Here is a 21628-nt window from a genome sequence, read left to right as displayed (position 1 = left end):
ACTGTCTGCTACTGACCTCACCCCATATTCTTATATGTATCCATGTATACATAACTATGTTTTTACTTATACCTATTATCTTGTAAACAATTGACAAAGAAAATGTAGAATAAGAAGTTGAACATAAATTTAAACCTGGAGGGAAAAAATCAATAACCTGCATCTTGCTGATGACACTACTCTTGGAGCTGAAAATTCAAATGATTTGGAAGCTCATCTTATTTAAGTCAATAAGCACAGTGAAAAAAATGGGACCAAGAGTAAATACAAAGCCCAAACTAATGGCAGTAGAAATTGATTGAGTAGAAATTAATATCTTGAAAAATATAAGTACCATGCCATGTTTATATTACAAAGATGAAAATGGTGCAGCCAGTAGTTTTTCCTACCACAATCTATGGAAGCAAAACTTGGGAGTTTGGAGCAGAATAATAGAGTGCTTACAATTATGAATAGATAGTATTTCTGAAAAGACCATGGATAGAAAAGCGGCAAACAAATTTAACACAGAAAATAATAATTCAAAATTCTAATTTGAGGCACAAATGACCAATCTGAAACTTGCCTATTATGAACATGCTATACAAACATATAGGTTTCTTGAGAAATCTATAATACTTGAAAAAGTGGAACAAAAATGAAAGGATGACAGAAGAAAGGCAGATGGACTCATTCAGTGGCCAGAAGGCACCATGGAAAGACCTGAAGAGCAAGGATGGAAGAAATTATTTTAGAGAAAGTCCACCTGTATGATCACTAAGAACTGACATCAATCAATGACATCAGATATGTGATGACTTGCAACATCAATGTCTTACTATTATAAGCAGACAATGGCATGTTACTATATTAGCTAACAACCCAAATAACTTGCCAGAAGAAATATTAGATAAAACATAGAATATAATAAGGACTCTATTTTGAAGATCAAGTGGGTTCCTTGACTTCCAGTGAGCACCATGGAGAGCTGATACCTTGCAGTTTTGCAGCACTGAGTAAATCACAACTGGATTCAAAATCCAGAACAGCAAAATCTCTCAGAAGGAAGGAGAAATCATTGAAATCATCCATAAGATTCCAGTCATATGCTCCTTGTGAGTATATTGCAGAAAGTGCTATTCTGTAGGCAGCTTATAATGAATGGGAATTGGGAGTTCACCAAGCCCACCCTTACAATGCAGTCTTCTACTAACATCAGGAGTGGGATTCAAATTTCTTAACAGGTTCGGTGTGCGTGACCTAATTTGTGGGTGTGGCTTCATGGCCATGTGACTGGGTGGGCATGACCAGGTGGCTATGTGATTGGGTGAGTGTAGCTATGTGACTGGCAAACCAAATACAAGTGGTCCTTGTTTAATGGCCGGTTGCTTAGCAACTGTTCTAATTTATGACTGACCTTCCCAGGGCTACTTGACCTGTTTTTGGAGTTTTGACAGCCTACACACACACACTTATGACCAGTTACAACATCCCACAGTCATATGACTGAGGTTTTCTATGTTTCTTGCCAGCTTCCAACAATTCCTTCTGGATTTGTTTAACCAGTGTTCACTTAAGGACAACATTCACTTAACAACTATGTTTGCCTAACCCAGGGATCTGCAACCTTAAAGACTCAAAGAGCCATTTTTCTATTTTCTTATAAACAGGTATATATCTCTCTCTGTCTCTTTCTCTGTGTCTTTTTCTCCCTCTCTCATCTCTCTCTCATCTCTCTTTTTCTTTCTTCCTCTTTCTTTCTCCCCCCTCTCTCTCATCTCTCTATCACTCTCATCTCCTCCCAGTCATCTCTGTCTCTCTCATCAAAGGATACCATGTTGAAAGTCATCAAGAGATCCGGGAGATATAAATAAATGCAACAATACACCCCATCCCAAGTCCTCTGCTGCTCATCCACTGACATGACTAATGCTGCAACCTGGCCTGAATCCTGACTGAAAGGGGGTCTGGATAATCCACTTAATCCAAGTCCTCTAAAACTGAGTGCTTACCACCCTCTCAAAAACATTCCTCCAAAAGGAGACCAGACAAACTAACATGGTCAAGTCCAAGGATGATCTTTTGGAAAGGGGACATACCACTGCTCCCTTCAAGGCATGCAGCATCCCTGACCCCATGAGGAATTTATCATCACTTGGATGATGGAACCAATTGCATGCCGCTTTCCAGGAGGACTTTGCCAACTGGGAGGGGTACAGGTCCAAAGCTTAAACTCTTACCAAAAAGTAAGTTCAGAAATGTCCTGGTCACTTAAAACGGTGGTCCCCAATTCCAAATGGAGCAGCACTGGTCTGCAGGATGCCAGCAACCAGGCTGTACAAACAAGTTAAGTCCCATCTGCGGGATACAGGCAGCACACAAAACCACACCCACTCAGGTCCATGGAAAAGCCTTTCCCTGGTGCCCAAAAGATTGGGGGCCACTGACTTAAAAAGACCTGTCCAACACCAGTTTGTTCACTCTGTTTTAATAAATGGGCAGAGGGCATTATAGTGCATGGATGAAATTTCTGCTCCTGTTGCTTGGGAGATTGGTTGGGGCTGTGGAAACTGGTAGGGAGCATGTTGCTTCTGGAATGCTTATGGTAGTATAGTTTTCTCTTTCTTTCTCCCTCCCTCCCTGTTTCTCATCTCTCTCTCTCCTCCATGGCAAGAGCAACAGCATCTCGGGAGAAAAGTTGAACGCCCTTCCTCCAATATTCCTCTTGTCTGGCCTTGAGTAGCCTCACGCAACACCAAACTCAGCACCAAATTTAGGGCGTTTCACAAATGAGGAGCCATTTGTGAAGCGCCCTAAGTTTAAAGGTGCTGCACAGCGTGCCTCCCCCCCATATTTCTCTTGCTGGGAGCAGCTCGCGCTGCGCAGGACCTTTAATTAGTGCATTTTACAAATGAGAAGGGGATTCCAAGTGCTATTGCCACTGCTGCCTCATTTGTGAAGCGCGCCTCCCCATTTCTCTCGCTGTGAGGAGCCTCACGCTGTGTGGCACCTTTAAACTTAGTGCATTTCACAAATGAGAAGGGGATTCCAGCGCCATTACTGCCACCGCCTCATTTGTGAAGTGCACTAAATTTAAAGGTGCTGTGCAGCACATCTCCCTCCCATATTTCTCTTGCTGCGAGCAGCCTCGCGCTGCACAGGACCTTTAAACTTAGCACATTTCACAAATGAGAAGGGGATTCTAGCACCATTGCCGTCACTGCCTCATTTGTGAAGCGTGCCTCCCCCCCCCATATTTCTCTCGCTGCAAGCAGCCTCACGCTGCGCGGCACCTTTAAACTTAGCACCTTTCACAAATGAGAAGGGGATTCCAGTGCTATTGCTGCCACCTCATTTGTGAAGCATGCTAAGTTCAAAGGTGCTGCGCAGCATGCCTCTCTCCCCCCATATTTCTCTTGCTGCGAGCAGCCTCGTGCTGCACGGCACTTTTAAACTTAGTGCACTTCATATTTGAGGCACTGGTGGCAATGGCGCTGGTGTCCCCTCCTCCCCATTTGTGAAGCGCAGAAGTTGAAAGGTGCTGCACAAGGGGCAGGCTACAGGGTGAGGCTGCATTCGACCATCTTTTCCAGGTCCGCTTACCAAAGTGGGCACCACACTGTGCTTACTGGCTGCTGAAGTGGCCGAGACGAGCAGGAGGCAGAGGTGGATCTACCGGTAGGTTGGTAGGTCAGACAGGCGGGAGGCAGGCACAGGGCAACTTAAGGCCGCAGCAATCGGATGGCAGTCAACAACACTTCCCAGCCTCTCTTCCCCAAGGGGAAAACATAGTGAGGGGAGGAAAGGCAAGTTGTTGAGCCCCGGCCCAGGGCTTGCATACCTGGGATGGGGGGATGCAGCAACAGCGAGATGGCAATGGTTGCAATGGCATCCAAGGAAGGCAATGGCAGCGATTCTGGCGGCATCAGGGCTTCCAGGACCAGCTCCCCACCCTGCCGCCCATCAGCTATTTGCGTGGGCAAGAAGGGATGGGGAGGGGCGGGCCAGCCAGTGGCGCGATTTGCCGGTTCTCCGAACTGTGCAGAATCATAACAATCGGTTCTATAGAACCAGACAGAACCGGTAGATTAAGGCGCTTTGGATTGGCAAGATTTTTCTATATTCATTGGGGGAGTTCTCTCCACCTCTGCAGGGTGCAAATTTGATTTTTTAAAAACTTTGCAATATATAAGTTTTTGAATTATACAGAAAAGGGATGCTCAGAATATAGATTTTAGAAAGTTATAATGGATTAAGGGTCTAGATTGATTTGGAATTATGCCTTTGATTTAATTAAAACAAATTTTCTCATGAGACAATGCCATTTGTTTTGGGTATTTTATGATAATGGGACCTTGAAGGCTGAAGCACTAAAGGGAGTTAGAGAATAAAGAAAAAAATAGAGCAGAATTCTATAATAGAAGCTATTGCACATTTTTTTGGCCAATCTTTGTGAAAAAATAAACAACCTTCTTCATAAAATTGGCCGAGCATGTTACAATGAAGTTGCAGATCAAGAATAAGCTGCAATGAAAAATTTTGAAATTTCTCTGAGGAGAGATTTAGTCTAAGCAATGATGCAGGTACTCCTCAACTTCCAATCACAGCTGGGAACAAAATCTTCATTGTTAAGTGAAGCAGTCATTAAATAAAATGTTCATGTGACTGTTTCGCTCAACAACTGCAATCCTGGCATTCCTGGTTCTGGTTGTTAAACAACCTCCTAGGTTTTTAGATGGAATGCCTGCCAAATGGTTTCAACTCTTTGTGGAACGAAAATCCTCCCAGCAGACAACTCTTTTGGTCTCAAACTTTTGTGCAGCCTGCCAATGGATTTCAGCTGTAGAAATGATACAGAAATCTTCACAATTTCAGCTTAGTTCCTGTAACCTGCAAAAGGTTTTCCATGCACGGAAGGGAAATCTTTCATGGTGATGCAGAAACAGAGCTGAAATCTTTAGCATTTCAGCTTTGTTCCTGCAGTTCCCTGAAGGATTACCCCTCCCTTCTATGCATGGAAGAGAATTTCTTTGTTCAGCTGCATAAATGGAGCTGAAATCTCCATTGATTGTCTGGGAAAGCTGGCAGAATACATTGAAAATTGTGATTACATTGAAAATCACAAGTTGCTTGGCAATTGGTTGCAAATGTGAGCCAGTTGCCAATCATCCAAAATGCAGTCAAATGACTAAAGAGGGGTGGCTTAGTGCTATATTTTACAATGGCCAAAAATGTTTTATGTGCTATAAAACACCTTTTCCAAGGCCATTGTAACTTTGAATGATACTTAAACAACCAGCCATAAATCTAAGACTACCTATGTAGAGAAGAATATGGGCACACAAAAAGAATTGATGGATAATTTATTTTCTGAAGGAGATGTACATCTACTGAAGCAGGAATTAGACTTGGCATTTTTTTTCATATCGGATATACAAGAGAATTTTGCAAGTGGCCATAGAGTCTGGCACAAGTGCAGTGAATCTAGGGTAGACACACAACATTCTTTGAGCCAAGGCATGAACACAGAGGGGGCAGGCAATAATTTGTGGATGAGTGAAACGTATTGCAGCAATTTGCAACCTTCACTACCAGATTCCCTTAACTTATGGGTATCTAAAACAGAATGTTGGCAAACACGATCACATGACCACTGAATGCCCAAATTGTGATCATGTGATTGTGGAAGCACTGGACTACTAACTACTACTCTCATCACCTTCACAACTTTGAACAGTAGAAACACTGAAAGTGAATGAATGAATAAATGCTCAGACTGAGTATTTAAAAAACGACCAACACAAACAATGAGCTGGGTCATATAAAGAATGAAATAGGAATGAATTGCAAAATAAATATAAGAACGAAGAGTGAATTTCTTGGAGATAGAGAAGTCTGAGAAAGTAATGCTTATGCTGAATTAATGAGGAGCTAAGTTTAAAGAATAGCATGCAAAACATGAATCAGTGTATGGATATGATAAAAGCAAAAAAGGTTTGAAAGGAAGAAAAGTACAGGAATTATGAATTGAGTTGGTGTAAATTAGCCTTAAATGTATTTCATTTTTCTTTCTTTCCTTTAATTGCCTCTTTTTCTGTGCTTCACATAACACAGCTTGCCATAAAAGAGAACAGCATCATTAGCACATATGTATGCATGCTTACAGTTCCACATGTAGTGATAAGCTCTGGTTTCTATCAGATCTGTGATAGAAACTATACTGTGAACTATACTGGTGTTTAAATGAATTTCAGTGTGACTGTTTATGATTAAATTGGACTTTGTAGTTCTTTTTGTCAAATATTACATTGTTTCCAACTTCATGTAAGCTTAATTGAGAAAAGGAATTATAAAAACCAACAAGAAATAAACATCCACTGTTTTATTCAGACATTTAGTACCAAGTGAAGGATAGACAGTTGTGTGTCTTTCAGATGCTAATTCAGAACTTACAGATTTCTATAGATAGCATAGCCAATTTTCTGTGCTCCAGGAAAAAAGTTCTGCATTTGGCATATTATGGCATTGATCTGGTTTAGTGTGTTGTTTGAACAGACTACAAACCATAGTTTATCAGTTTATTCAACTAATCTCTGAGAGTAGTTACAAAAATTAACCAATGTTGTATTTATGTCTGAACGAGACACTGAATTATATTTGCTCTATAAGGCAGATTCAAATTATTATTTATTATTTTATTTATAACATCTCTGATGGTGAGGATAAAGAGTTACTATAGTTTGTCATGCCTAATCTATGTTTTGGGGTGAGGGGACCAAAAGAAAAGCTCAAAAATGTGACATAAGATTTTGCAATAAGATGGGAGAATTGCAAACAGTCAGATAGAGACAGCTTATTTATTTGTTCAGTGTATAAGCTGTTTCAGTTATCCAACCAACTCAAGTGATACATAACACATTCTCCCTCTCTGGATTATATGTGAAGAAATTCAGATAAAAATCTAATCCATTCAACTACCATCCAATGTATATTCTAAACAGTTAGTCAACTATATACTAGGCACCTATATATATAACAAATCCAAAGATTGTGGGAGAAACTAACAGCAACCTCTATTAATTGCTGCTTGCTGTTAATTGCTGCTTGCTACTTTGGGAGAATACTTATTATAGAATAAAACAGGAGTCCCCAAACTTGGCAACTTTTAAGACTTGTGGATTTCAACTCCCATGTTATGCTGGCTGGAGAATTCTGGGAGTTGAAGTCCACAAGTCTTAAAGTTGCCAAGTTTGGAGACCTCTGGAATAAAGCATGATTTCCTCACTAACTCTATCTCCATCATAATGGATGTCAAATGGGGTCTATTTCCTTTACCCAATATCTATTTTAATTACACTGCATAGGTTTGCCAAGTAACAAGTTTCAGTCCTCAGCATTAACACAAACTCAACTCCCTCCCACTACATGTCAATGGTGTTACTATTCTTTTCATGTTTTATGCAGGTTTGCAGGGAGCTTAGCTATCCTTTGCCACCAATAAACACTTATAGTGTTTATTCAAAATGAAGGTTGTCCCACTTACAAAAAATGATGCTCTAACTGCCAATTTAAATGGCAAATTAATTAGATAAAATTGTGCAAACCAAGTGCTTTAAGGTGCTATCTTCTTCCACTTATTCTCCACATGAAATCAACAAATGAAACAATTAGGTATGCATGCTGTAAAGGTAACAATTTTGTTTCTGAAGCAGTTAAACTATTCAAGCTGGGGATTTAACTTCTGCTCTAAATTATTTCTTCTGAAGGAACTATAAAAACATCATCCTGTCAAACAGAAATCATTTCTTATCAAAGGCATTGGTTTCTACAAAATGAAATCTTAATTTGCAAAGTAACGTTAATTTTGGATTGGGGGTACGACTGCCCGTGACTTTGCTTGGATGGCAAAATCAGGGGAAAATAATCCCAGCCGGCTGTTGACCAAGACAGAATTTGGAAAGTGCTCGGAGAAGCACCTTTAAGTGACCATCAAAACGCAAAGCTAAACCTAAAACGGGCACTCTTCCAAAGTCACGTACATGTGTTTCCACCCCGAAATCCCATCCCAGGCGGTGTGCTCACGGCACAAAGATGGTTAAGTTGCAGGAACGCAGCAAGGCCCAACAAGGAACGAGGGGCCAGGCGGTGGGAGAGATAGCTCGGCCGGAGGAAGAGGAATAATACCGACGCCTATCCAGGAGAGACACCCGCCATTTAACCCACCAACCTCCCACACGATCTGAGCCCTTTGACGGCGAGCCCTCTCCCTGGTCCTCGCAAAAAAAAAAAACACACACACCCCTACCAAAGAAAGAGACTGATTACACGTCAAATCCCTTTCTCTCACTCACTCACACACAAACACACGGGAGCGCGCACCCGAGCCAAGAGTGAGTGCACATCCGCCTCTCACTCACCGATAAGGCGCAGGACCTCTTCTTGACTCATATAAACACTGAGGCCCGGTCCCGTGGCTGGAATGGGTGCCTGGAACGGGCCCTTCTGGCTTTCGGAGCTCGCGGGAGGGAGCAGCAGCAGGAGCAGCAGCAACAGCAGCGGCAACAGGCGGGAACCGAGGCGGCGGACTAGCCGCGTCTCAGCGGCAGCGTCGAAGCTTCCATCCCGCCGGCTGTCCCGCACCATCGCTTGCCCCCGGTTCCCCACAGAGCAGGGGAACCGGGTCCCGGCCCGAGGCCTCACACTCGACGACCGCTCATGCTCCGGCCACGCGCACTCGCGCCCTCCGGGCCGGGTTCATGAGCTCCCTTTCCCCGCGCGCGCTCTCGCGCTCCCTTGACCCGCCCCTCCGGTCGAGGAGCCAGCACATCCGACGAGGACAGGCAAGGCCCGGCTCTCTCCGCATGCGCATTTCTCTTTCCCGCGGCCTCTTCGCGCCTGCGCAAAAGAACCTTAACATAAATATGGAAAGTTCTCTTCGGTCGTAGCGCCTTTTCCTCTTGTCAGATTTCCAAAACACAGTAGTGTCCTTCCCAGAATCTGGCACTCCGACCTCACTTATTATCATTGGCACAATTTATTGAGCATAATAAGTTATTTTGTGGAATTAGTTTTGCTGTAGGGGACTGTCCTTTGACCACAGTGGCTGGAAAATTGATACCTGAATTAAATTACCACTTTCTGAATTCTAAAATTATTTCAAAGATGTGTGAATCCAGTCATTGCATGACCTATCCATTTACTCCAGCCTATACCTAAGCAGAACCATTAATAGAAGCTTTATTTGAAGAAAAGAGCCTTTGATGCCTGCTGAAAGTAAAAAAAAGAATGTAACAGTTCATATTGTTACATATGTATGTTTTTTATTCAAGAGCATGGTTGGAGAATTCTGAGAATTGAAACAGCATACATCTTAAAACTGCCAAGGTTGAGAAATACTGCTTTATAATGGTGGCATTGCATACTTAATTCTGGAGCACATAACAGCAGACATGTCACTAGAAGGTAAAATTATGAAACTGCCTCACTTTGACCATGGTCTGTGATGGAATTCACTGGAAAACGTAATTACATTTGGAAGAGTTAGCAGTAAAAAGGAAAACAGGCTGTCAAATAACACGGTGGCTGCACACTATCAAAGCTGACATTAGCCAGAGGGTAGAAAAGCCAAAGAAATAGCGCAAAATCGGAAGATATGGAGAGACCTGACCCGCAGAATTGCCAAGAGTTGGACATGACTTGAAAGGATAACATCCAACATCTATATGTACCACACCTGGCACCTTTAGTGGTGTGTCACTCTGAAGCATTTTGCACCCATCAGATTCTCAGGCTGCTTGCTGTTTTGTTATTCTTTTACACTGTTCATTTAAAAAAAATGTAAATGAGCTAATATACATGAAAAGAAAGTGCCAATCTCCACAATCTTTTTTATTTCCAAGAATGCTTCTGGGTCAATTGGAAGATCCCAAGATGTCATTGACTAAATTTGTCATTTGATTAAAGAAACTTTGGCTTGGAGTAGACCTGCTTAACTTTTTTTCTGGCTGGTTGATTGTCACACTAAATAACGGGAGACCAAGATAAAAATTAAACTGGGTTTTATTCTGCCATGAAGATTAAATTACTGAAAAAATGCTTATTTGCAGGCATTTAATAACTTTTCTATTACTTTGTTATAGTTCAGGACTAACCTTTGGAATATGTATGATCTTAGATCCTCAGTTTGTGGACTTCTGACTTAGAATGATGTGTAAACGTATTCAACAATAGAAAACCAATAACAGTGATCAATAGTGAAGTACCCAGTCCCAGAATTATGATAGACTGCAGGTTTAAAGCCCATCATGGGCCACAGCTATATTCAATAAGAGCAGACTGCAAACTAACATATATTTTCCTCCATTTCCTACAATTCCCTACCATTTGCTGTGGTGAAATTGGCAGAATTATTCATGTGATGGCTTTCTTATTTTCTTCCTATTGAAGTCCCTGGCAGGAAAATTCTTTACCTCCAATAGAAATTGCATATAGTTTTAATTCTAGACCTAATTCCCACAATCTTCCATCTAAAATATGGGATATTGGGTTATGGCTATTTAACAATACTTCTAATAACATAAAAAACCAACATCTGCCTACCCCACATTCTAAAGGGCTCAATAGGTGGATAAAAATGCCAATGCCGTCTAGATATCTGGCTGACTGTGCAACAAACAAGGAATTATTATTATTTAAAAAACAACAAAAGTAAGGATGTTGGAGAAGAGTTCTAATACTACAAAGTACATGAGATTGAGTAAATATTGCAGGTGCAAAGGTCTGGGTTACCTTTCAGTCAAAACTTTGTAAAAGTTTCCTTTGTCAGTAATAATGGGTTCCAAAGGTTTCCTGTGGCCTCTTATGCATCTTCTATTGTTATTTTACAAATGTTTTCTTTTATAATTCTTCTAATTTAGAAAGATTCTCAGGTTTCATTCTATCAACTGTAGGTTGGTGATTCACCATACAATTTTTCAATAATATTTAAGGTTGAGAACTGTGAAGATTGTACAAAGCCTTTCTTTCTTTTTGACAGATATTTTACAGTTTATTTGGAGATGAGCTTAATTATCCTGCTAAAATACCCATTTTTTTCCAGTTTAAGTTGCTTCACTGACTATGCAAGATTAGCTTCTAGGGTATGTTAATACTGTACTTAATTGAATCCATCTTTCACTTGTATAATAATACTGTACTTCCTGTGCCACAGGCTGCCATATCTTCCTAAAGCATAAAAGAGGTGCCTACTTGCACCTCGACCACTTAATGGATAGCAAAGTGTTCATTTTTTCAAATGTTTCAACATTTTCCCTCTAAATTGTTGTGTATTGTTGTGGCTGAACATTTCAGTTTAGATTTATCTATCCCAAGCACTTTGTTGCAAAATTTTCAAGCTTATCAAGGTTTTATTTGCATACTTTAGATAATGACTTTCATATGACTTGCAGAAAAAGTGTCTTTTAGACAATTCTCTCATGCAGCTCACTGTTCTATCAGCTATACTTTATTGTGGACATTTACTTCAGTGTCAGCTAATACATTTTCAGTGAACTGTAGATTTTGTTTGCAGATCAGGCCATTTTAGGCAGTTCTAAAAGATATTTCCCTAAAATAAGAAACAACTTGCATCCTACAATGATATCTGTCAGTATCAAACTTCACATCTACCTATCCCAGGTCCTTGGGAAAGGCTTGATAGGTGGACAAAAATGTCAAATGCAGTTTGAACAACTGGCAATGTTGTTTAACATTGAGTGTGCATGAACCCAAATTTAACAGAGCTGAGATATATGTAACACAATGTTATGCACACAAATTGACACATATTGATTGTTCACACAACATCCTGATCCAGGGTCGAATTGAAGTGCCAGGTGTTTAGGATCTTTCTAAATGCTAGCAGATCCCTCTGACTTTGGTAGAGGTGTTGCTCTTTCAGAATGCAGGTGCACCACAGAGTAGGCATACTTCCTGTTATTTGAAAAAATTCTGCTTGTAATATACAGTTTAGTTTGCACCCTACACAATCCCAGTTAATCCCTACAGCCAAATTAAAGCAAGCATGTAATGTACACAGTTCAGTTGTAAAAATATAGCTTCATGTTTTTTTTATTAAGCATCAACAATCCACTCAACGTAATTACCTGGTAAAAGATAAAAAGGCAGGCAAAGGCAAGAGAAACAAGAGCAATATGCAAGACTATCCATCTGTCTGAAACAGAACTTTTCAGGGACACTAGAAATACAATAGTGTGGATCATTAGCAAGGACAATACTTAAATGAGTAGCTTTGATCATTCCAATTGGAATTCATTTTTTCTCTACAGAGCAGCAGTTGAATAGAGATCCATGCAGAACTGTGGAGAATCCTTCCATTTTTTGCATCAGTAAAGCTACAATTTGGTAGATGGGGACGATGTGCTCAATAGATAGCATAAAAATGGGCCTAATGTTTAAGCTGCTATAGAAATGATTCATATCTCAATGCTCATAGCCATGGAGATTTCTTCAATCTCTTTTATGGGGGAAACTGCCTTTCAGAAGCTGGGCAGCTAGTACAGTTTTATAAGAGAATGCACAGTGGTTTAGGACATGCCTCTTTCCTTTCTATGGTCAAGCATTTAGGAAATTTAGCAATGAACATATGGGCATTTTTGGAAAACACAGCCTTCAATGTTTGGGAAATTTGGGAGAAACACAGCCTTAAAACATTAATAAGTGAATTGTTTCTACAATTACATGAAATAAGCACACACATGTGGATTGAAGCTACAAAAAAAAGTAGAGCATCTGCACATTATTATACTCTGTGGTTAGGAGCTTATGTACCATTCCTTCGTTTGCTTATAAGACTGAAGGGGCTGAGTGATGTGTGGACTTAGCATGAAAGTGCCTCCCCCCACACCATTCTATATTTAGGCCACTGCTTCTATTTCTATTTCTGTGTGAATTCTGGCCAGACTTCAGTGTAATCTGAATATTTATCATACATTTCTGAAAGTGTCATGGTGATCAGATGCCAATGATTGTTCAAGCTGCAAGAACATATGACTTTCCAGTCATATATGATTCTGTTTTCTATTGAGCAGATTAGAGCGTAATGTGGCAGAGAAAATGAGGGTATTCCCCTTTTCTTTTTCTTTTGTAAAAGATAAGCTTAAAATCGATCAATCTGCTGTTTACTTTTCAATCTCTGAAATGCTAAAAATATCTCTAAATATATTCTATTTCTTTTCCTTATATCATTATTGTATAAAGATTATCTTTTATAGATTATTTTTTTCAACTCATATGGTCCCCAATTTCACATGTTAGAACCTATACATTTGATTTATTTATTTATTTCTCTCAATTTCTATTTCTTTCTTTCTTTTCTCTCTTTCTCCTTCTCTTCCATCCTTTATTTCTTCCCTCCCTATTTATCAACAGGATAAAATAATGAAAAAATAGTAAATAAAACAATGATTCAAACTCTGTTTAGACATCAAAATCCCTCTTGTTTAGTTTCACTTGATTGAAATTATCACATGGGAAAAATGTGATAGTATTTTTTCTTTTTTCCTTGAAAGAAGCTCATGTCTAAATCTAGGCATTTCTTGGCAAAATGTCATGGCCAAATAAGCATACTTATAATTCCAGATAACTTGCCTGAAGCAATTCAGCACATATTTAATGCATTCATAAGAGTTGCCTTCCTAGCTATATTCATCATGGGAAGACTGCAATACGTTATTCAATATAATCTACTTTTTATTGGTATAAAATAAATCACACTTCTTTATATCTCCCTTGAAAATCAAAAGGTACACTTAATGGTGGGTTACTTTAATGAGATGGTGATGATTAACTTTTAATAGTGAAAAATGTTTTTGGAAGGCAGTGTACCCCACAGTTTTCAAGTACATGTTGCAGATATTTTACTCGGGTTAGCCAGTCAGACTTGCTTCTTCCAAGATATTAAGCTGCATTCTTGCTTTCTCAATGACCCATCATCATCTTTACATTAAGTAGTTGGTATTTAAAACCATGCAACTGGCTCACGTCTTTATGATTGTGCTTCTTACATCGTTTTTCAGTGAAAAGTCTTGGGATTCCCCACAAGCTTGGTGATACCTGCATCCCTTTTTATGCTTGAATGTACCATGTTGGCAAATATAATATACATAACCTGATCATGAATTTAATATAGGACGTGTCAACTTCTTTAAAATAGTTATACACAACCCTTTTGTTGTGATCTTAATGCTGGAGCAGTTTTCACAAATATAAACAATTAAAAAATATTCATAAAACTTAATGCTAGGAAAAAAGGTATTAATGGTTTAAAATTTCTCAGCATGGTATGTCACATGCCAGTTATAATGCAAATGACCATTTGAGGAATTTCTTAATCCAAGTCCCACCAACAGATCTCAAGACACAATCAGTAACCTTCCCTGCAAATCTTAAAGAAAAGGCAGGCAAAGAAACATCCTTTTAGACATATCCATCATGCCAGGGAATGTTGCTAAACATATCTCCCAGTAGCCAGTCATATTGACTGCACTGGATGAGGAAAATATTTAAATAAATTGTTGTGAAATAAAAAATATTTTATAAAATACAAAAATATTTAGCAATATTTAAGTGAGGCTAGTTGTATCCCTGTTTATCTTCCAGAAGTCCCTCAATCTCAGGCTGTGTCATCAGGTCTGGGGTATTCAAAAGAATAACAACATTGTAAGAATAACAACATTATTGTGGCTGACATTCTCTTTCTCTCCTGTGCTTTGCATATTTTTGTTATTTTAATGTTTTAATAATGAGTATTTATATTAATAATATGACATTTTGTATATTTATTGTTTTACTTAATTGTTGTGCACCACTAGGGTATTTTTGTGAGATGGATAGCAAATAAAATTTATAAATAATAAATAAAATACATGGAGAGTGCTAGCCTTAATTAAGAATTTTAAAGGAGTAATCACTACTTGCAACTTCGTTTACTGATATATCCATCTCTAACTGCAATGATACCAAAATGTACACAGCAGGATAGAAGTTCTGTCCTTTTTTATTTGCACTGCAACATGTATGCAAGCAGCTGTCAGCTCTGTCAGGTAAATCAGAAAGGAAACACAAGGAGAAAAACTTGACTTTATTGTAAGGGTACATTAATGGACTGTTTCAAGTCTCAAAGTACAAAATTCCTGCCATTAGATTTAACTGCTTGATTCATTAGGGCAAGTCCTCCCTGAAGTTCTTTCTCTGACTGTTAAGCCACTGGAGGCTCCCAACTCTCTTGTCTGATTGTTTAATCGGCCCCCTTCCCCACCCGCATCTTAGCCATGGATATCCTTGTACTGGAAGCCAATTCTAGCTATAAAGAGGTCTTACATGCTTTCCAGCATGAGGTTACTAACCAAATCCCCTTGTTGACACACCAGCTATTAACAGGTTCACCCAAGATTAACTAAAGCCCAGTTTACTCAAACAAAATGTTTCTGACTGTACATCTTATTAAATGCTGGATCAAAAATAAGGGCTGAGCTTCACACAATACCCTAGGCTAAAACATGATTAGCTGCTGTACTAACACAGTTATTCTAGATTAGTTTTCATAGATTTGACAAATGAAACTAAAAAGTATGTTGTGGTAATTCAATCTGGGTGTACTAACTTGTCTAGTTTTGGCCTTCCTAAAGATGGCTTGTTTAAAATACCAGCTAAAAGAAGTAAACAACCAAAACAAACAAAAGTAAAACAACCAACTGGGCATCAAAGAACAAAGTCTCAGTCCAATGGGTGATCTTTGCAGCGATTGTGCTGAGACACATTCTACAATATGAATTATTAACCAAACCAGCACAGAAAAATGTATATAAAGATGTAAAAGATGTACATTTATAATATAACAATCAAGTTCAAGACATGTCCCTATACCACTAGGTGTCAGTGTTTTCAAAGGTCCTGACTTAATAAAAATGACTTGAGAAAAGAATCCTGAATACAAATTGGGGGGGGGAAGGGGGGAGATTTTTGTGGCATTTTAATGACAAGCACATTTATTATTGCATAAGTTTTTCTTAATCATAGCCTGCTTCATCAGCGCATGGAGATTTTCAAGCAAATTCTCCATCTGTGCAGTCATCAACTGTTACATATTTCTCCCATTGGCAAGATTTTTGTTTTCAGAGGAAAGCTTCAGATATTTCCTTAGAAATAATTTTAAAAACTTATTCTTTCTTTAATTAACAAAATTCCTTTAATTAACAAACAGGCAATTTAACTTGTCTTTGAAAGAAGCTGCGGCAAGTAATATAAAGAAGCCATTTAAAAAGAAAATAAAAAAATTAATAATGTCATGCAGTTAAATGGTACCCTATTGATTCATTAACATTCAGATAATCTCATTTTAAAAGAATATAGTAGAATGGGAATAGGACAATTAATTTCTTCCATATGAATGAAAAGCCAATACTCATCTAGTTCTCCCATGTAGTCATAATTTTGTCCAGTGAATGCACATGGCTTCTCTATTGCCTCACGTGATTGGCATACCTCCATTTAAGATGAAAATGCTCTATTTTAAAAACTATGGCAATCCAATAAGTTTTCTTGTTGAAGTCCATTTATGATTAACATTATCATATGCATATGCTATTTTTTCCCCACATTTATGCTTTTCCTGTATACAGCTTTTGCATGGAAATACATACCCAGACATGTGTTTGTATAATCAACATGATAAACAACTGTGCAGATTCCTGATCAGTGATACAGTGAGATATCTGAACAACAAGAACACTCCACCATCATGCATTGAGAAAGTGCACAATGGATAAAATGTGCAAATGGCATCTTAATGTATTCATGTGGAAAAATAAATAAACTAGGGGAAAATATATGTATGGAGATATTAAATAATGAATGCTATGGTAAATTAATGATTTACATACAGTGGCCTTCTAGCATCCAAGTTTAAAAGGATAACCAATATCAGTAAGCGATTGATCTTTCTGGCTTGAATGTTATTGCTATCATTGGAGTTATTTTTCATTTGGTGTTTAATTAATGTACTAGTTGTATTGTTGCTGCAAACGAGCTAATATCCACTTCCACATGTGAATTCTATGCCAGTTTGAAAACAGCTCCAGATTTCTCTGTTCCCATGATGTCAGAAGAACGGAGAGCTGAGGTGATTTATTCCTGGCTCAGATGCAGTATAATTGAAACTGCTATGAAGCTAGTGTTTTGCTTAGTTTTTGAGATGTTATGTTTCCATTTCTTCATTGGAATTCTCCCCTTAATTTCTATTTTTTTTTTTAATTCTGCACTTATCAGGAAAACAAGTTCCAGTGGCTTAGCCAAGGGTTTTCTTTTCTGTACTGTCGAGTACAGGTTAATGAGCGTTTTATTGCTACATATCAGGTATGGCCGTGATGGTGATTTTCAGTCATAGCTTCCCTTCAAACAGCATCTGAGAATTTGGGTAATGAAAATCTTGGCAGTGAGAGATGTGTCATCTTTTGAGTAAGGTTAAAAAGAAGTAAATGGCAGTTATTTTTTCACACAATTTATACTGACAAGATACATACATTTCAGTAGGATAATTAGGGTCAAAGATGCACTAGCCAAATTCAAGGAAGATAAAACTCTTCATTAATTACTAAATGTAGCGAAGGTTTCATCCAGCTCCTAGTAAATCAATACATGACCTTTGATTAGGGATGGTCTAGTGGGAGGAGAGCTGTGGCAATATATCAAAGGAGTCTGGTAGCACCTTAAACATTTCATTAAAAACATCATGAAAGTCTACGCTTGTTAATAAATTGTGTTAATTGGAAAAGTAGCTACTCTACTCCTAAATGTACAATTGTTTTGTCCAAGGAGTTCAGTTGGTTTTGAAGTGTTAATGTTACCATATTTAATATTTATTTAATAATTTCCTCTTCTGTCACATTCAAAATTGCATTTAGCATTAGTTTTTGGAGAGGCTCTGGGGATTTCCCACAGTTTTCAGAAAATGCATACAACCCTGAAACTTGTTCACCTTAACAGGCTTCAGAACTGTTACATTGCAAATTAAAACTTGAACATTAATTAATCACAGTGTGGAGGGGGTTTTGTAGGATTTTAAAAACAATCTATGTCACATTATCTCTTCATCTTATATGGAAAATCAGTTTGGTTCAACTTTGCTTGTTTCATTTTTTGCGTATCTGTTCAACAATTCTTCTCTTTCCTAAACTCCCTCTGGCTGTTTAGTAGTTTGATTTGCTGATCCACGGGGTTCGCCCCCCCCCCCCGATATATTTGATCCTGGAAACAGGGAAAATTCCAGAATTCAGATAAAATGCCCTCAAGGCCTGGAACATAGGCAGAGCAGGGGGTGGAGAGAGCGGGAACAGTGCATTTTTGAAGGCAAGAATTCCAGCCGTTCTTTTTCTGTTTACATGTTGTAAATTCCCAATACTTTTCAGAGATTTCGGTTTAAAAACAACCACAATAATTAATTTCCAGCAGGATTCTACTGGGATCCTTCACCCCAACATAAACAGTACTCCTACATTTTCTCCAAAGGGAATCATAGCATTTCTGGGAGCAATATCATGCAGGAATGTGGCTTCTGGCATCAGGCTAAGTGCTGACATTCCAATCCCATGTCCAAGAATGTGGACAGAATGTTCATTCCCAAATCATGGCATATGAGGTCATCCATCTTCTATGCACAGTGATAGCAGATGTAAAGTGAGGTGATGATGGTTGCTGGAGAGAATTGGGGACAGGAAAATATGTGGGGGAGATGTTTGGTTTTCTTCACCTATGAATAAGCCCCAGTTTTCTGCTTTCTGCTATTATTCAAATTACTCTTCTGTAATTCGGGCTGTGAAATATTTTCCTAATCAAGTTGCATATTAATCGAGAAACATTGTCGCCTCGTATTTACACTTGTATGAAATATTGTGACAGGAGAAATCACAATGTGTTGGAACAAAAAGAGCACTGGAATTTCTTTAATATGGACATTTGGAGTGTATAAGCATGTCCCTACAAACTGTCTATTAGATATTCTGAAGAATTTTGATAGCCAATTGCAGATTTGATTCAATATGATTTTTAGATATTGTGTATCCTAATCAGGATTTCATTCAGTAATACAATCTAGGTCATTTGGAATGAAGGTCTTGAAAAGTTGGCATTGCCAACTTTCAACCTTGCATTAAATCCACCTTTTCCTGTCAATTACAAATCCCAACTCTCTAGCCTTTGTGTATCTCATAAGTAGTAGTTAATCATAATTATAGAGTCAAGTAATTATCCACCCATCAGACACACCCCTTGAAAAGTCAGGCACATTACTATTTATTTTTAAGTATTGTCATGCATAACATGGTTCGAACAGGATATTCCTGTTGACTTTTGTTGCAATTTTGTCTGACATTCCTGGATGCACACTTGTATTCTTGTTGCCTGTTCCTTCCTACATACTGCCCATTTTCCATTTGTGAAATCAATCCATAAGAATTACTTTGCTGAAGGAGACTAAGAGTCTATGTTCCAGTTTCTAGGAACCACCAGCTTTTGATACTCCGAAGCGCCATGCTATCCATCTAGTTGATGCAGCAAATGATCACTTGTTGCTCATCCTCCCCACACATATTTGAGGACTAAAAACAGCAGTGCCGATCTTCTAGCCTGCAGACTAGATAAAGCCTGTCAGATGTTGCTATGCAGCTCACTAAAGGCCCTCCCCTTCATTGAAGTCTCATCCAACATCTGATCAAATGCCAGTAAGATGTCTGAAGTATTTCTGACAGCAGCAAGATGCATGGTCCAGGTGGGGACATAAACACTACATGCTTTTAATTTTCTATGTAGCTTCATTGTGAACTTCTCAGAGACTGTATGGATAAATGGGTGGTGGCAGAGGTAACATAAATGGGACCATAAGCAACACAAAAAAGGATATGTAATTTTAAAAAAGCTGAAATACTACAAGCTCATTAAATCTTGTGATGTTTACATTTTCTCATCTGAGATCTCTTACAATATTCTGCTTAAGAGTACAATCTTATTTATTTAATTGTACTTCATGACGATCAGATGAAATTTTTTATGTAACTACATTGTGAACTTCATATAAAACACTGTTTCTTTTTGGGGCTCAAATTGCATGATTATATCCTGGCTCACTGTCTGAAAAGGCTGCTGAACCCCAGCCTGAAAGTATACACTTTGACTTGTTCTCTAGTTCATACCAAAAGGGGGAAGGGGGAAATTGTTGCCTATAGTATGCCGACTAGAAAGTTACTATAAGCTATATTAATTTGTGATGCATTGCATCAGAAACAATTTTCCATATGTACATATCTTTCCCAGGGTAACCCGCAGGAAGTTTAACTCAGTGTTTTTCAACCTTGGCAACTTTAAAATGTGTGGATTTCAACTCTCAGAATTCCCCAGCCAACATTCTTGGAGTTGAAGTCCACACATCTTAAAGCTGTCAGAGTTGAAAAAATACTGGCTTAATTGTTTGGGATAGAAAGCTTTGATCCCTCATCACTGTATATAAAATGAACATCATTAGCTTGGGATTTTAGTGTCTTTAACAGAATGATTAATATTAACACAAATGTTTCCTTTGCATGAATATGTTTTCCCACTTTGCAGTTCCAGCTGTTGGATTTTTTTTACTATGAATCACTATTTTAATGGCAAATGAAAAGAGATTTAATACATACATGTCAGGCTGAAACTACTTTTAATTCCAGTAAAAAGAAAGAGCCTCCACATTTAGTGCAATCAAGCTTTTCCCTGAAAATAGGCAGATTTTTGTCTTTCCCTGGCTCAGTTCCAGATGCAGATAACACACCTCATGCTTTTCACAGGTTCCTCATTCTTCTCATCTGATTTGATTTATGAGGCAAAGGTTAATATTTGATTAAGCTCCATAGTTATTTTTATTCTTTCTAACCCAATGGAATGTTGGATAGGTATTATGTAAAGCAGCTTGGACTCTGTTTATTTGCTATCTGTTTGCCAGCAGAACAATTCTGCAACAGCCAGAACACAGTGGGAGAAAATTTGACAAGGGACAGATTAAAGATTGAATTTTTAAAAATGGCCTGAATCTAGTTATAGACTGTGGGATGTTTAAAACTGAATCCACCCTACCCCCATTTGGAAATTCATAAACATGTTTATCTATTCTAAATCTTTTAGGAATTATTTTTCCCAACCCATATGTTCCCCAATTCTTATCAGTTTTTCACCTTTAAAACCTAGAGGTTTCCTTCCTTCCTTCCTTCCTTCCTTCCTCCCTCCCTCCCTCCCTCCCTCCCTTCCTTCCTTCCTTCCTTCCTCCCTCCCTCCCTCCCTCCCTCCCTTCCTCCCTTCCTTCCTTCCTTCCTTCCTTCCTCTTCTTTAAGGGTGGGAATAGAGAGCTGAAATCAAATGCCTTTCCCATTTATTTTATTTTCTCAGAATTTCCTCTCTTGGTTTCATTCCCCCCGCCCCCCGCCCCCCTTAGATTCAATATTTCTGACAACTGGAAAAAATAATGTTTTCATTTCCATGGTAATACAATTCTAAACTTTGGATAGTTTCTAAGAAATGTATCTGGGCCATTAAGTAATCAGTTGAGAAGCTATTGCAGTTTCAAAAT

At 38.5% G+C, this 21628-nt stretch overlaps 1 protein-coding gene across 8 annotated transcripts in view; it reads right to left on the bottom strand.

Moving 5' to 3' along the window:
- RYK (receptor like tyrosine kinase) overlaps positions 1-8770 on the bottom strand; it is a 29588-nt gene extending 20818 nt beyond the window's left edge. For all 8 annotated transcript variants that reach the window (XM_026701403.2, XM_026701405.2, XM_026701404.2 and 5 more), the window contains exon 1: positions 8397-8770. In XM_026701403.2, the coding sequence (XP_026557188.1) occupies positions 8397-8622 (226 nt within the window). In that variant the 5' untranslated portion in view covers positions 8623-8770. The remainder of the gene's footprint in view (positions 1-8396) is intronic.
- Positions 8771-21628: the final 12858 nt, after the last annotated feature.

Source organism: Pseudonaja textilis, chromosome 4, assembly GCF_049901715.1.
Source record: "Pseudonaja textilis isolate UNSWEBS1 chromosome 4, rPseTex1.2, whole genome shotgun sequence".
Taxonomy (NCBI): Eukaryota; Metazoa; Chordata; class Lepidosauria; order Squamata; family Elapidae; genus Pseudonaja; species Pseudonaja textilis.
The sequence above is the reverse complement of the archived record's forward strand: the minus strand, read 5'-3'. Positions and strand labels throughout refer to the sequence as shown.